Here is a 15,777-nt window from a genome sequence, read left to right on the forward strand (position 1 = left end):
TTTGTCAGCATGCAAAATCCGTACAATACAAAATCAACACGCCGAGACAAAACAAAAAACACAGGGAATGCTAAAAAAAAAAAAAAAATGCAGAGGTTGATGGGAATGCATTTTCTGCACGGGTAGTTTTTACTGCATTCAAACTGCAGTATTCTCATGGAAACCTTTTATTGGAGGAAAGGTTTCATTTGGAGCCCCTAATTGAGAAAACAACCACAACCACTAAAATATGGGCTCTTTTTTTTTTTTTAAACAGCGATCTCTGGTTGGTACAATCGCGAGTAAGGTTGAAGTGATCCAAACGTCGATTATAGAGGTATCGTATCGATACTAGCGTGGTGATTCGATTTTGTTCAGTTTAAATTGTGCTGTTGGTGAGTTGTTCATTATAGGGTTTACACACTCAGGGAATAAGTTACTGGACACTGGATGGCTTTAGAGCCAAAAAGCCGAAGGATTTGAATGAGAGCCAATACAGCTTTGGCTGGGGATAATTGTATTATTTTGGTGTTGTATGTTGGAGTATTTATCCATCCATCTATCCGTTTTCTATGCCGCTTGTCCTCACGAGGGTCGTGAGGGTATGCTGGAGCCTATCCCAGCTGATTTTGGGCGAGAGGTGGGGTAGATCCTGGACTGGTCACACACACCTACACACACTAACACACCTGCCAAAAGTACAGTCCCCCGTGCCTCTTTATATTAACTCAGGGAATACGTTTTTAGACACAAGGAGGCTTTGGGGGGAAAAAAGTCAAATGATTTATATGATAGTTTTTGCTTTTGTTTACTTGTGTTGCTCTTTATTTCATAAGTTTTAGTTTGTGTTAAATATTCGTCCTGTGTTTTATTGCGATTGTAATCAACATCAACAAATTAAAATCAAAATAAATCACAGAATTATTCCAGGTAAAAAGAAAAAAAAATCAGTATGTTTTGACGTGATGTTGTGTCGATACCAAAAATGTGCGGTATCGCCCATCCCCATAGTGAGTAAAGAGAGGGAGAGAGAGGGAAGGGGGTGGGGAGGGTGAAGGAAGCGGGGGAGGGTCCAAGGAAGCATGGCTGCAAGATCAGAAGCGCACACTTGGTCTGCTTCCTCCAGGTAGATCGCACCGCTTCTTGACAGCAGGGTATCGGTCGTGTGGCATCTACCGTGGACATTCCACTGAGGACACTGCGTGCTTCTGAACGAGCGCGACTTTGATTTTCTGTCAGTATTTTTTGGTTGCATTTCTTTCTAGCGGATCCGCCGCTGCTGGCGTTGCTCTCTTCGGTTTCTTGGCGAGTCCCACCGGCAGGAGATCCACAGCTGAGAGGATTTCCATGACAATGATAGCATAAGGACAACATTTCCACGCTTTATCTCTACTCTGTGGAACATCGATTCTGTTTTTTTCCTTTTTTATGTTATACGCTCACAAGTGCGCCTCTTCGAAGAATTTAGCTGCGCAACTTGGTCAAACTAAGTGAGTGTGGATTTCTCTTTTTTTTTACTTTGAAAGCGGAGCAAACTGCACTTTTACCCAAGAAATTGATTTGTAGATGAACTTTTGAAGTGAGCGGACTTAACTTCCAGCATCATCCATCAGAAGCCGTTCAACCTTCAACCTGACTTTCCATCAGTTTGGCTTCATTGCAAGCATGCCCCAGGTGGACATGATCTTCTTCCTCGTCCTCGTCTTTGGGATGTGCGTGTTCGGCCAGGACCCGGCTTCCAAGGTGGTGTCCGACCGCTACGCCGTCTTCTGGAACCGCACCAACCCCAAGTAAGTGCTCCTCCGCTGGCTTTCTTTGCACGGACACAGATGCATTAAAATGCTGCGTGTTACCAATTAAAACGCGTACATTCTAGTACGTCAGGAACAAAACATGGTTAAAAACTTTGATGTTGCTGTGATTTTTGAAGCGCATCAGATGTTACAAACACTGGTGAGGCGGAGACACGTGCATGTTATTAACAGCTCCGTCATTCTTGTTGCGCTTTTACGCGCCATTACGCGTTTAATACTCCTTGTTTTGCTCCACTTTCGTAAAATTAAAACAAGCGCAGAGTGTGTGGAAACGAAATAATGCTGGGTCTCCTCCGCTGCTGCCATCAGTGACAGAAGGCATAGTTTCAAGTAGGGTTTTATCCTCATTAAAACAATTGTAAAGTTATATTTTTAAAGCATTTAGAATTAAGTTGTAGTGAAAGTTCATTGTTCTACCTAATATGAGTCAGTCACTTTATTCCCAGTTGGTCAGACTTGTCGTTCTTTTTCTTTGCGCCTTGTATCGATACCTGCTTGAGGACAAAATACTGGTTTGCTGAGATTCTAAGTATAATAAATAGTTAACAAGGCGGCTGCTGTTTGTCACCAAGACCCTAAGGCAGAGCTTTGACAGGATGTTAATGATACAAATGCAAATGTAGAGGTGACATCAAAGGTAGCCGATGGGGTTCTTGCTGGGGTTCTTTTTGAATCCTACCCCTTCTGCATACTGATAATTCATTCACACCGTGTCTTTTACTACACAATATTTGCTTACATTTTGTCATTTAAAGTTTGTTCACTCCCAGTGTTGAAGTGTCACCCGTAACTCCTGGTCTCACTCACTGGCTGTCGCCTTTTTTTTCTCTTTTGGCCTTCAAACTGTTCCCAAGTCTGGTTACTTGGCAGCCACCCACCCCCGCCTCCCTTCATGCCCAAGTGTCCCCCTTTATCCCATCTCGCCCCCCTCCATCCATCCCACGCTGGGGCAGACAATAAGGGGGCACATGGGTATTTTAGCAGCGGCCAAGACACAGCGTGATGCTGGATCTTGTGAGAGATCCACACATGCTGAGGTCACACACTTGGTAGTAACCAGGCGGGCTGCAGGTTAGGGGACCCGTTGTCAGGGTCAAAACCGGGGCAGCACCGCCAGCTATGGGGGCCCGGTCATGGTTTCGGCACGGCACCCTGCCTCGGCTTTGTTTTGGTAGAAAGGCATCTAAATAAATGAGTAACTCTAAATGACTGTGTCCCTTTCTCATTCATGACTTCTATCTAAACCAGACCATGGCTGCATAATATAAGCGATGGCCGTTCTAAAAATTTGCTCGCTCCTGACCGACAGTATTCCACATAAGATGTAACCCCATGACCCTGCTGCTTAATGGAACCACATCCTCTGTTGGAGGCCTGGTAACCTGCTGCGATAGACTCCCAGCTGCGATAGACTCCCAACTTCTAGATTAGCTTTTTTTTACCCCCTTCTTTTGCTTCTGCTCCTCAGCTGTATCTTTGACCAAAGTGAAGAGAAACGGCATCCGGCGTAGCAGTAGAATACCAACAGGAGCTTTGGAAATGAAATAAGAAGTGAAGCAACACAAATATATTGTAATTTAGATAAACATACATCCATATTCACATTTCCGTCCGACTGATTTATACCGCTTGTCTTCATTAGGGTTGCAGTTGAGCTGGACCCAATCCCAGCACTGTTTGGGCAAACATTCACACGCACATTCGCACCTACGGGCAATTTACCGTCTCCAATTAGCCTGTTTTTGGGATGTGGGACTAGGTTGAGAACATGCAAACTCCACACTGTGAGGGAGACGTGCTAACCACTCCGCCACCATGCTGCCCTGCAACTCTGTCATGTGTGGGAAACATTTTTCCTTGCTCACTCAGGATGATAACTTCATGGAATTAAAGAGAAATCTAGTATCTGGGAATATTCTTCGAAAGATGCCAGATCCTCATAATATATTGCAATTTATCAGTTGAGCGGTTTCTCCAGTGCAGATGCAGCAGCCCAACAGTGTTTGGAATTGTTTAACATTGTTTGCTCCCCTCGGAGTCAGTTTACCTCTTGAGGGGTGCCGTTCTGTCGTTGCTATGCAGATTTCAAGTCTGGAAAAGATGCTTGCGTGGGAATACTAGGAATGCAGTTTCTTTAAAGACGTGGTTAAATGCGCATTTCTGTCATTTAAGAACAACATAGAGTAGTGCCTACCTGCCCTTGTACAAGTTCCTACAGGGACAAAGCAGTTTCAAGCAGGTTTTTCATTCTTTTTTATTTCAAAGACAATGATTTGGTCATGATTTAATACCAAGATGCAGTCATTTTGCTGGTCTTAAGGTTGCCAGGTTGTATACGAAAGTAGGGACGCAACTAACAATTATTTTCTTAGTAGATGAATCTGGAGCTTGTTGTTTCGGTTAATCGAGTAATCGATTAGGCGGTAGACGGACCAAATCAACATGAACCAAACACTCACAGTTAGTGGTTTTGTTCTGCGACATGACAGAAAAGAGGCAAACATGTTGATCACTGTTTTCCAAAGTCAAAGCTGATGTGTGAATATCTTGTTTTGCCTAAAACACAAAGATAATATGTCTGCGTTCATGGATGACTACGGAAGCTAACATATTTGAGAGGCTGAAATCAGAGGATATTTACATTTTTTAATTAAAAAAACAATCAAATGCCAAAATAGTTGTCGATTAATTGGATAGTCGATTAATCATCGACTCATTGATTAATTGTTAAAACGCTATACAAAAGCAGCACAGTGATTGTGAGATGTTGGTACTGGGCAGTCATTTGGGATTCTTGCAGTTATTATTTTAAGTCGAGGATGTCCAAAATGCGGCCCTGGGGGCATTTTCGGCCCGTAGTTCATTTATTATTAACCTTTGACATATTCTAAAAATAACACTAATTCATCATTAATCCATCCATCCATTTTCTATACCACTTGTCCTCACGAGGGTTGCAGGCATGCTGGAGCCTATCCCAGCTGTCTTCAGGCGGGAGGCAGGGTACACCCTGGACTGGTCGCCAGCCAAATGCAGGGCACATATAGACAAACAACCATTCATTCATACCTATGGACAATCTAGAGCCTTCAGTTAACCTAACATGCATGTTTTTGGAATGTGGGAGTTAAGTACCCGGAGAGAACCCACGCACGCACGGTGAGCACATGCAGACTCCACACAGAGATGTTCCAACGGAGATACAGTACAAACCCACAATCTCTCCCCTGTCTTAAATTATTAGGAGTTTGTGAGGGAAAACACGATAACATACAAAGTAGCATATGAATAAACATAATTTCACCTCGATGAAATGTGTGTCACATTCAGACTAAGTATAACATACCTGTCAACATTTGCATTTGAAAATAAGAAATACAGATTTTTTTTTAGGGGAATAAGGGAAAATGAGTGAAAATAAGGGAAATTCTGGACTTTCCACAACGCTTCCGACCAACCCTCCGCCAGCTGTGCTGCTCTGGCGGCAGTAGCGGAGAGGATTTTTTTTTCATGAAAGTTACAATACCGGAAAATATGTGAGTTCCCCTGGGAAAACAGGAAGGTTGACAGGTATGGTAAGTAATAAATATCTACATTTTAAACTTAAACTACACCTGATCTAAAACATACAGTTTTCATAAAAACGCAAAGACGAGTGGGTCTTTTTTTTTGTGTCATCTAGCACAAATTCCTCCTAAAAATCCATAAAACATCAGTACATAAATGACAGACTGCCAGAACCCATTTGTCACAACACATAAAACATTTTGTAGGCATGCTGTTATAGATCAGATCGGGCGGAAGAATCAAAACACGGTCTTTGATATGTGACCTAAAAAGCGGTACATTTTGTGGCGGGAACACTGTAAGAAAAACGAGCCGCACATGTTCATCGTCAGCTTCGCCGTCTGTTTCGGTAAGCCACCATTGAAATAAATTGTGTGAGTGGGGCATTTACTGCTGCTCTGACAAGGAGCTATTAGTGAATTCCCCGCTCAGCCGCTATTTAGCCGCTTCATTAAAAGCCACCCGGGTCCATATGGTGCGCACGCAGGCGCTGATGTGACCTAAGGTGTTTATTTGTTGCTGATAGGTGGGATCAGCATGAGAATTTGGGGCAGGGTTCCGTTTCTAATCTCTCAAGCTGTTTGTGTCTCCAACGCCATGGAAACTGATACCCTCCTCATCAAAGAAGCTCATTGGGTGGGACTAACAAGCGGACAGCTGGGGAAGAAGGTATCCCGGCATTCTACCAGAGCACTGTCACCCCAGGGGTTTCTCTTAATCCCTGACAATAGTCATCCAAAGCTTTCCGCAGCAGATGCAAGCTAGTTTGCTGTCCTGTAATCAAAGAGTCTTTTCAGTGGCCAGTTCTCATGTTTGATAAGTGCCGTTGCTGACCTAATAGAGCTTGGATCATCCGGTCAGTTTCAGTGCACACTTGGCGTGTTTGTGTTGTTGTTATTATGGTCATGGCTTAGTTTATGTCAAACATTTAGGAGTGTCTTATGGTTGTACAGTTCAATATGCCTGAAAAGAAGTAGGAAGAAGTACAGTGTATCTATTTTTACCCCTTCCCCGCATCTCAGCAATTACTTCCTGTTTTCAACATGTTAAATTACAATAACACGTGTTAATAGGGACTGAAAATAATACATAATGTGTTACAAATAAATAGATAAGGTATTAAATAATGAAAGAATAAACAGAGGAATAAATACTGGCAGAAACAAGGTGTGATGAATGAATAAATACAAAAAATGTAATAAATGATCATTTAATTTGAAGACATTAATCCATAATACTTATTTGAAGACATAACAAATGTATTTATTCAGGAAAATACTGCCCATTGAATGGTGAGTGAGTAGACCCATAACTTAAAATAAATTATTACAATGATTACAAAATAGTTACAAAATATCTACATTGTAACATCTCTGTGTGGATTTTGCATGCTCTTCCCTTGCGTGGGTTTCCTCCGGGTACTCCGGCTTTCTCCCACATTACCAAAATATGCATGTGAGGTTCATAGGAGCCTCTAAATTGTCCAAAGGTGTGAATGTGAGTGTGAGTGGTTGTTTGTCTATGTATGTGCTCCAGACCAGTCCAGAGTGGACCCCGCCCCTCGCCTGGAGACAACCGGGATAGGCTCCAACATAGCCGCAACCCTAGTGAGGACAAGCAGTATCGAAAATGGATGGGTGGATATTATAAAATAATGAATGAATGAAGAAATTCAGCAATCTTATACAATGGTTCTGACCATTCTGCTTTTTTGTACCCTGTTTTAAACTTTCTTGTTTGAGTTCTTCACTCAGTCTGTTCCATAGTTAGTCCGATTTTGCGCTTTCTGTTGATGCAGTTAAGTTCTTATCCTTCCAGCTCAAAATCCATTCCCTTCTCAGCGTCACTCCAGGTTTCCAGATCTTTTTTCAAGTCGTCAAAAGCCCTGTGATTGTGTCAAAATTGTGCCAAATGTCAAACGCCATAGTGCTCCATTAAAGTCCTTTAGACATTTTTATCCTCCTGCCATTGCTTGGGTTCTCTTTCTAATGGACTGAGAACTCCCTTCATATTCCGTATATTTCCTTTATTAATGTCTGATGGAATGTCCTCCCTTGTTCCTGGGATGCTTTTTTGTCCTGGAACCTTTCCTCCGGCCTGAGAGATTCCCATCTCTTGGAGGACAATTGTTTTGATTCAGCTGACTTTCTAGCGGAAAGTCTTACTCATTTTTTCCCAAAGAATCGGCATCAGTACCACGACAAACCGTATTCAATCTCGGGATGTCAGCAGGCATTGCTGTAATCGTGGTCAAGATCTGTGATCTGGTAAAGTAGTCTAAAATTCAGATAAGAGTGTGACGGTAGGCTTAGGTTCCGTTTCACAGGAAGTGCCACATGCGTATACTCGGACAATGTGAGCACCTCAACTTGACACTCGTCCCTGTTCTCTCCGTCATGCAATGACCACTTCTGTTTGCTTTCCTTTCACTGCCATCTTTTTAATCTTCACTTAAAAGAACAATAGTCCATTTTTCCCTGGGTGACGGGGTGATATTGTGAGTTGGCCCGTTTGCATTGTTTCAAGTGTTTACCCTCACTCCCCCAACCCCCCGTCCGTCAGCCTTTTCCCGGCTCCCCGACGCTTGGTTCCACTCGGATTAAAAACGGATACAAAAAGGTAACCACGTCCAAATATTGACTGGGTCTCAGGACTGAGGTTCTCTCCCAGCGCCGGAACACTCCGTCTGAAAGGCCGCTATTGTTGTCTCAGCAGCCCGTAGCCAGCATTTAACTGTTCTGGGAGACAGACCGAGAGAAAGAAGGCGACGGAGCAGCGTGGGCATGTGTTATCCGAGGTGGGGAAGGGGAATTATAACAAGTGTCATGGAGGTGAAAGGAGCTTCCTTGGAAGAGGCCAGAGGCTATACGTCACATGGTGTGGTCAGAACCAGCGTGTCCACTGAGGAAATGTCACTCTCACAATGAGGATCAAAGAAAGCTGAATGAATGTGATTTCCTGCCCAGGAGCCTTAGAAAGTATCAATACCGGTTAAAAGGATAATGTTTTTTTATTTTAAATCTGGGGTTTATCCTCCATTTTATTAACTGCGTTCTACGCCATTAACACCGACTGCTGGGCCTCAGCTCAAAATTAAGACCGAAGAAGACTTCCACTCATTGGCTACATTTGGCACTAACATAACCATGAATATAGATGAAATCTATATTTGTTTTCTACTGAATATTCCTAAATGGAACCTTTCCTCCCAGAATATGACCCCAAACTGCTAGAGTTCAAGGCTTAATACTGCCAGTTTTCTTTCCAACACGTTTGGTTCTCACCTTCGCACCTTTCCCAGTCTTTGCGTCCACCTATTAAGTGGCCAATGAGCTAAAAGCCCTGGTCTGTCAACTCATTGTCCAGCGCAGCTCTTAAAGTGTCAGGGAGTGAATTTTACACAACATACTATGCTATACAGCCACACTAGCTGGCATCTGTTTAGTCCAGGATTAGTCCACCCCACTCCTGTGGTAGGCTCCAGGTCACCTGTGACGCTGACCAGGATGAACTTTGTTTCTAATAATTTGGCTACTTTTTAGCAGATTTCAGGCCAGCATGGTTCTAAGTGGTCGACAGAACAGATAATAAAAATGAACAAGTGATTAAACTTTGAGTCTTAAATGATAGAAATATTGTATAATGATATTACGAGCGAAATATGTATGTAACAGCTGCTGGTCTCACACTGTGGCTCCTGATCCTTGCTACATTTACTTGAAGACAGTGAAACTTCAGATCCATTAGGCCTTGGGTTTTATATTGGGAGCTCAGTGGCCCTGTGGTGACGCCCGTCATTCCTCATGCTCTCGATGACCCTGCCTGCAGAGAGGAGTGACCCCAACCTTCTCTTTTTACGCTCTGACTAATAAGACAAGGCCCTGGGGCGGCTGGGCTTTGATTGACAGGAACTAGTGACGAGAGGTTACTCGGTGTGGCGGGATTGGCGGGATGACTCGTTTAGGGCAAAAGTAACGGCTTGTTGCGGCACTGTATGGAGCTATCTTTTCTTCTTTTTTTTTTTTCCAGTTTTTTAACCAAATATATCAAGCGTTATTCTTATAAAAAGCACAGTTCCAGAAAACAGGGCAGTATTTTTCAGACTATTTCAACAAACTATGGAAATGTTTGTTACTATCTTCAAATAAGTGAATCAAAACATTTCTAGCTTAGCATTGATACATATATTATATTTTGTATATATATGTTATATAGTTGTGATATATTTTTTTTAAATATAATTTGGACATTTTACATTTCACACAAACCATACTAACTTGGCAAAAAGTAAAAAAGAAAACCAAAAGTAATGTCATTAATGAATAAATGATGAATATTTCTAAAGCAAAAGTACGTTTTTATCATCCATTCTATTTACTCATACTGTGCTACTATGACATCACAGTAGGTTGCAGCAAATGTGTGAAACTGTGTGTTGTTTTTAGATGTGTGAATGCTCCAGTTCAGGTCTGCTGCGCTTTAAGGACACTTATCAGCGTCCAATTCTTCCTGGACTGCAAAATCTTCATTCATTCATTCATTCATTGATTTTTATTACCCATTTTCCACCCGTATATAGTCATAAAACAGTGCTACTGTCTTCTTTCTTTCCTCGTGTCAGGAATGTTGAAATTAGACATATTTTAGATTCAGGGCTGCGTCTATCGAATGTTTTAGTAATGGAGTATTCTACTGAAAATTCCTTTGATTCATGGAGTCATCGGATAAAACATATTTTTGCTTTTTTTTTTCAAAACAACAGTTTTATTTCTTAAATTCACATTTTACATAGGAACTAACTGTATTTATGCACCATGCTCAGGGGGCGCATGTCTTGAACTATCATGTTTAGAATGCTACTTGTTAGCTCAGCTGCTTGCTCGGAAGTACATAATGGCGCTTTGTAGTGAGATACATGGATCCATCCAAGACTGTAATCATTTACTGGAAAAGAAGAGGAATTAGAATTAGTTAATTGGCATCACAAAGACTAAATGATGTATTACATTATGTTGATGGCTACGCATTTATGAACCCTAAACTTAGACCGGAGAGTGATACACCTACTTCCTTGTTCCATTACACAGTATTGTTCGATTTGTTAAAAGCAAACGGTAAATTAGCAAAAATGATATTTGTAGTTCATGGTGAACTAGCGCGGCGTCATTCATCATCAACGTGAGGCCACATGTACATTAAAACAAACTTTATGCTAACAAATGCTATAAAAAGCATCCCCAGAGTAACGTACCATTCAGTGTTTTGAAGGCGACCGATCTCCATCTCTATGTCATAAAGATTAAGTCCATGTTCTGCAAGTTCTCTATTTCATCTCCAAATGTTTCTTCCTCCTCAAACTATTGACACGTCGCTCAAAATCTTCACTCTAATGGCTGTAAACATCCTATGTCTCGTACTGTATACCTCTATGTTCGGGTAGCTGAACCCTGATGACGTTACCACCGGAAATGAGGCCGAGCTGTGACAACTAGCTCGTCATGGCTAGCGCCATGAGCTACAAATGTCATTTTTGCTAATTTACTGTTTGCTTTCAATGTAGACAATAATTACAAACATTATATGATATATTTGAAGATTGATTAATCATGTCAGGGACCCGTGAAGAGAATCCTAGCCCTCTACACGGCTAATGTTGTGTTAGTAAGGTACATTCACGTTCATCACACTGATTTGCGCTATGTTAAATTTACTTTGTCTCGGGTCTTCCGCTCCATTCTGGATGTCTTCGGAGATGACACAACATCGGAGATGCACTTTTGAGGTGTGTAAGTGCTGCGTTACAACGGTTACACGTCACGGTGTTACACTCGCTGTTTAGCCTGAAACGCTCGCACACTTTCCACATTTTCTGTCTGTTTTTGCGGTTTTCCTTGTCGTTTTCTCTCGCCTCTTTAATCTTGCTTTGGTGACGTCGGCCATTATTTTGTTGTTATCAAAGTACTGGAATTAGTCGAGGAAACGTTTCACCCCTTGTTAGATTATATTAGCTTATGTTATTTATTTAGTTGTGACCTGGATTGGGTATGGCTTACATATTATTTTACAACGGTGAAAATGGCTTTTGACTTTGTGCCCGTACTTAAACGAAGGAAAACATACAAAATTTGGACCAAAAACAATGTTGGTTTATTTTGTCAGTTGCGGTATGTGTGTATGAGGTGCGTTTCGAAGCAGGTGTGATGCCATCTACTGTACGAAGTTGTAACGACGAGCTGCATCGACAGTCCCATTAGAATCTCTTTTTTGACAGGTAGCGCCAAATTTATCCGTGGCAATGAATGCAAGGGGAAGACTGAACACTCCCTCCTCATCGGGGTTGAAATAATAATTCCAATTTTTGCAATCTTTCGGGCTTTTGTTGCACTCTTCTAATCTTGAAAAGCAGATTGTCGGCACAGTGGAACCCTCTGCCAAGACCGGGATCAGCAGCATGCATGTTATTTGCCCTGAGAAATGAAGGAAAATATACAAACATCTAGTCATGTTCACAAAATTAAAAAGGAAAAGTCCTACACCAACTTCAATGGGAATTGCTGTCGTTGTCTGTTAAGAAAGATCTGTGAAAAAGAGGAGATGTGGTTGTTTTATGGTGGATTTCTTATGCTCACAAAATCAAACCAAGATGATCAGTGTAGCAAAAAGGCCCGTTAAGTCCCCCTCTGTGTCCGGATCAGATATTGTGTGACTTTAGCTTTCTTCTGTTTGATATGCGCGCCAGTCAATGGATTAGCGGGAGACTCTTCAGGCCTAATCTCAGTCTCACTCCGCTGCACAGAGGTTCACTCTTCTGCTGTTAGAATCTTGGTGAGGCTTTTTGTGTACGCTGTTTAAATGTGAGTGGTGAAATGGCATCCCCTGTGTCTTTGTAGGCACCGGTGAGGGTATTAGCAAAGAGCCTCTAAGGGGCTTAAGAGGTCAGCCCTCCTTTTGTGCGGAGACACAAAACACTTCCTGTGGGACCCTTCACCCCTCTGTGTTCCTCCTTCAGAATGCCAGCTCCTGCCTGACCATTCACATTAATCAGTCTTACCTCCTAATGACTGCAGTAAAGCTCCTAAAACTGCTTCCAAGAAGCTCCTAAAGAGCCATTAAGCTGATAACAGGCGGCGCAAGTAAGGTTCATATGGAGGCGTCTGCTTGTACCCCCAAACGAGGCTGGAAAAGCGTGAGCTCAGTTGTTGAGATGGGAGGAATGCCAAAGTCAAACAACGTCAAAGATGAGCAGGGCTTCTGCCAAAGTAAGGTTTTGTGTTTTACTTTTTGAGTTCTTACATTTTAGTTGAATTCTTTTCAAGTGCATATGTGCTAAAACATGCACCAAACTCAAGGTTCTCAGATAGCAACAATTATAACACAAATGCACATTTCTGTAGAGTTCACTCAGTGGCCACTTTATTAGGCACACCAATTCACTCTACTGCAGCCGATGAAAGCTACGAACCCGCTTTCCGACAAATCTTTTCATCCGGTGTGTAGAATGTACAGTACATCATACAGTACAGCACATTTGCAATTCAGCATTCACGGCTCCGCATTTTTCAAATTTTTGCTAAAAAAAAATAATTTTATCTTTATATTTTAATTTCTGAAAATATTTTTTTTCTCATAATTTATAAATAAGCAAGGCAAGGCAAGTTTATTATTATTTTATTATTATTATTTATAGAGCACTATTCGTACACAAGGTCATTCAAAGTGCTTTACTGAAAAGAAGGGTAAAATCACCTCTTAAAATCATTAATTAAAATGAATAGAAGCGTTTTCAGCCTGGATTTCAACGTTGCCAGAGTTGAGTTGATCTTCTGGAAGGCTGTTCCAGATTTTGGCAGCATAAAACCGAAATGCAGCCTCAGCATGTTTAGTCCTGACTGTGAGCACCCGCTGGAGACCACTCGCTGAGCTTCTCAGAGCTCGAGATGGTTCATGTGGCTCGAACATGTCAGAGATGCACTTCGGCACAAGACCGAAAATACATGGTAATACAGGTATAGCATACACGTACCAGTAGGGGTGTAGCGGTACACTCGAATGTAATTTCGGTTCGGTTAATTTAAATGCTTTTATTTAAAAATTGCAAACACAACTTTTTTTAAATAAATAAAAGCAGTCCATTTGGGTTATATTTCAAATAAAGAGTTAAGAGTTTTTTTTTTAAATAGAAAAATAATAATAAAATAAACAGCTGTATTTAAACAATTGTTTACACATTGTGGCCAAATGTAATGTACAGTTACACTTAAATAGCTCTCTTTTGCACGTGAAATCCAAACATGTGATAGCTCGTTGACCACATCACTTTTAGCTTGTTCATAAAGTGCTGGTATAACTTTCTGGCTAAAGTGAGGACTATAAAAACTCCCAACACCATGTGTCGCTGCTTTGGCCCGGTCAGAGTTGCTTGCTAGATGTTGTTTATATGCTGAAGTTATCGGTGTTCGCACTTAGCTGGTTTTCTTTCTTGAAGATGTAACATTCACTGCCGGACGATGCTGCTTTAGGTACGCTAACATGTTAGACGTGTTTCCTGCAGCATACCCGATATCCGTGGAACAATGTCAACACACAACTTTGGATTTTGTCCATCTGTAATTTTAACAGGGAAGCCAAAGTGTTCCCAAACAGGAGACCGTAGTGAGATGGGAGGGTCTCATTGCATTTGCCATGATGCCATTGGTCACACCTGCAAGCTACTAGGGTTGCTCCCCCTCAGTCAGTGTCCGACACTCAGAGGCGTTCGCGCGGAAACTCGCCCAGGACTTTAGTTCCGCGTGAGGCGCTTAGATCACTCTGGTAATAAATTGAATGACAAAAATAGCATTAAAATATAACCGAAACGGTAGGCAAGTGGACTGAACCGAACATGCAGAACCGAAACGGCTCAATACATCCGTGTGAACCGTTACACCCCTACATACCAGTGTTGAAAAGTCCCACCATTTTTACATGTTTATGTCTTTATGCTTCACTGACAAGGTTTAGTCGTCAAGCGTTGAGATTTCACACTTTGTTCGCTGGTCCTTGCTGTGAGACGCAAAAGTGCAACTTATGCATGGGTCATTCTCCTGATAGGGGTACCAAAAGTGTGACATAGCAAGCAAAAATTAAAGTTGTTATTTTCTAACCAATTTGCATATTAAAATAAAGTATCACCTCAAACGACACTGTTTACCGAAATCTAAATTGTAGCATTTACATAAAAAATGCTGTAATTTTTTTGCTAATTATGCTCCCACATTCCAAAAACGTGCATGTTAGGTTAATTGGCGACTCTAAATTGTCCATAGGTATGAATGTGAGTGTGGATGGTTGTTTGTCTATATGTGCCCTGTGATTGGCTGACGACCAGTCCAGGGTGTACCCCGCCTGTCGCCCGAAGTCAGCTGGGATAGGCTCCAGCATGCCCCCGCGACCCTAAAAAGGAGAAGCGGTATAAAAAATGGATAGATTATTATACTTGATCTGCATCTGCACGTTGTGTGAGTAAATAAAGCAGTTTTAAGTGAAAGGTTTTGAAAAAAAGCAAGTTCGGCATCAAATTTTCAGTGTGGTCCATCTCACCTTTTCTTTAGTTTTTCGTGCATACGCATAAACAGTCATGGAAAAGTGATATTGTCCACTCTATTTATTACAATTCATGATGGTGATGCTTTTTCTGTATTTGATTTATTTTTTTAACCATTTTAATGTTGATGGGCTAACCAACTGTGATGTAATGGCAACATATAGTTGAGCTAGTGGAAGGACTTGTAACTTCAAACTCACAATGCGTTCTCCAAAGCATTGTTAGTTAGCACAAGAGTAGCACATGGAACATGATGTAAAACAAACCACAAAGCGTGTTGATCAGTAGAAAATCGGATCGTAACATGTATCATCATTTGGAATCAGTGTCACTTTTGTCACAACGATGTTTACGTTAACGACGCAAAGTGTTTCGGCAGAGTTTGGTCAACGTACATGTTTTGGATGCAGCAAAATGCGTTTGGTGCACAATATATGAGGTGTTATACTTCGGAAATCACAGCAGCTGAAACGTAAGTTGTTATTTATTGCATCGTCTTTGTGACGAACCTTTGCATGTCACAAAATGGCGGTGCACAAACGGGCTGAAATTGCGTTTTATACACAACAGACGTTGTATTCTACACCGTTTCCCCTGTTTATTCAATGTGTTTGTAGTCTATTTTTATGTGGTTGTACCTTCAAATCACTGTAGTCTGTGCCTCATGCCTCTCAAAATGACGGCACCCTCGCTGGTACCCCTTTTAGGAGAATCACCCATAGAACTTATGAACTCGATTAGGTTAATTTTGTCTGCGATTGGCTGGCGACCAGTCCAGGGTGTACCCCGCCTCTCGCCCAAAGTCAGCTGGGATAGGCTCCAGCATACCCGCGA

General features: G+C 41.7%; 1 protein-coding gene across 1 annotated transcript in view; it reads left to right on the top strand.

The window, feature by feature from the left end:
* The first annotated feature begins 1,063 nt into the window (after window positions 1-1,063).
* Window positions 1,064-15,777, top strand: part of LOC129169822 (ephrin-A5b-like) — an 86,085-nt gene continuing 71,371 nt past the window's right edge. The window contains exon 1 of the mRNA XM_054756655.1: window positions 1,064-1,769. Coding sequence (XP_054612630.1) covers window positions 1,645-1,769 — 125 coding nt within the window. The 5' untranslated portion in view covers window positions 1,064-1,644. The remainder of the gene's footprint in view (window positions 1,770-15,777) is intronic.

This window comes from Dunckerocampus dactyliophorus, chromosome 17, assembly GCF_027744805.1.
Source record: "Dunckerocampus dactyliophorus isolate RoL2022-P2 chromosome 17, RoL_Ddac_1.1, whole genome shotgun sequence".
In the NCBI taxonomy this organism is placed as follows: Eukaryota; Metazoa; Chordata; class Actinopteri; order Syngnathiformes; family Syngnathidae; genus Dunckerocampus; species Dunckerocampus dactyliophorus.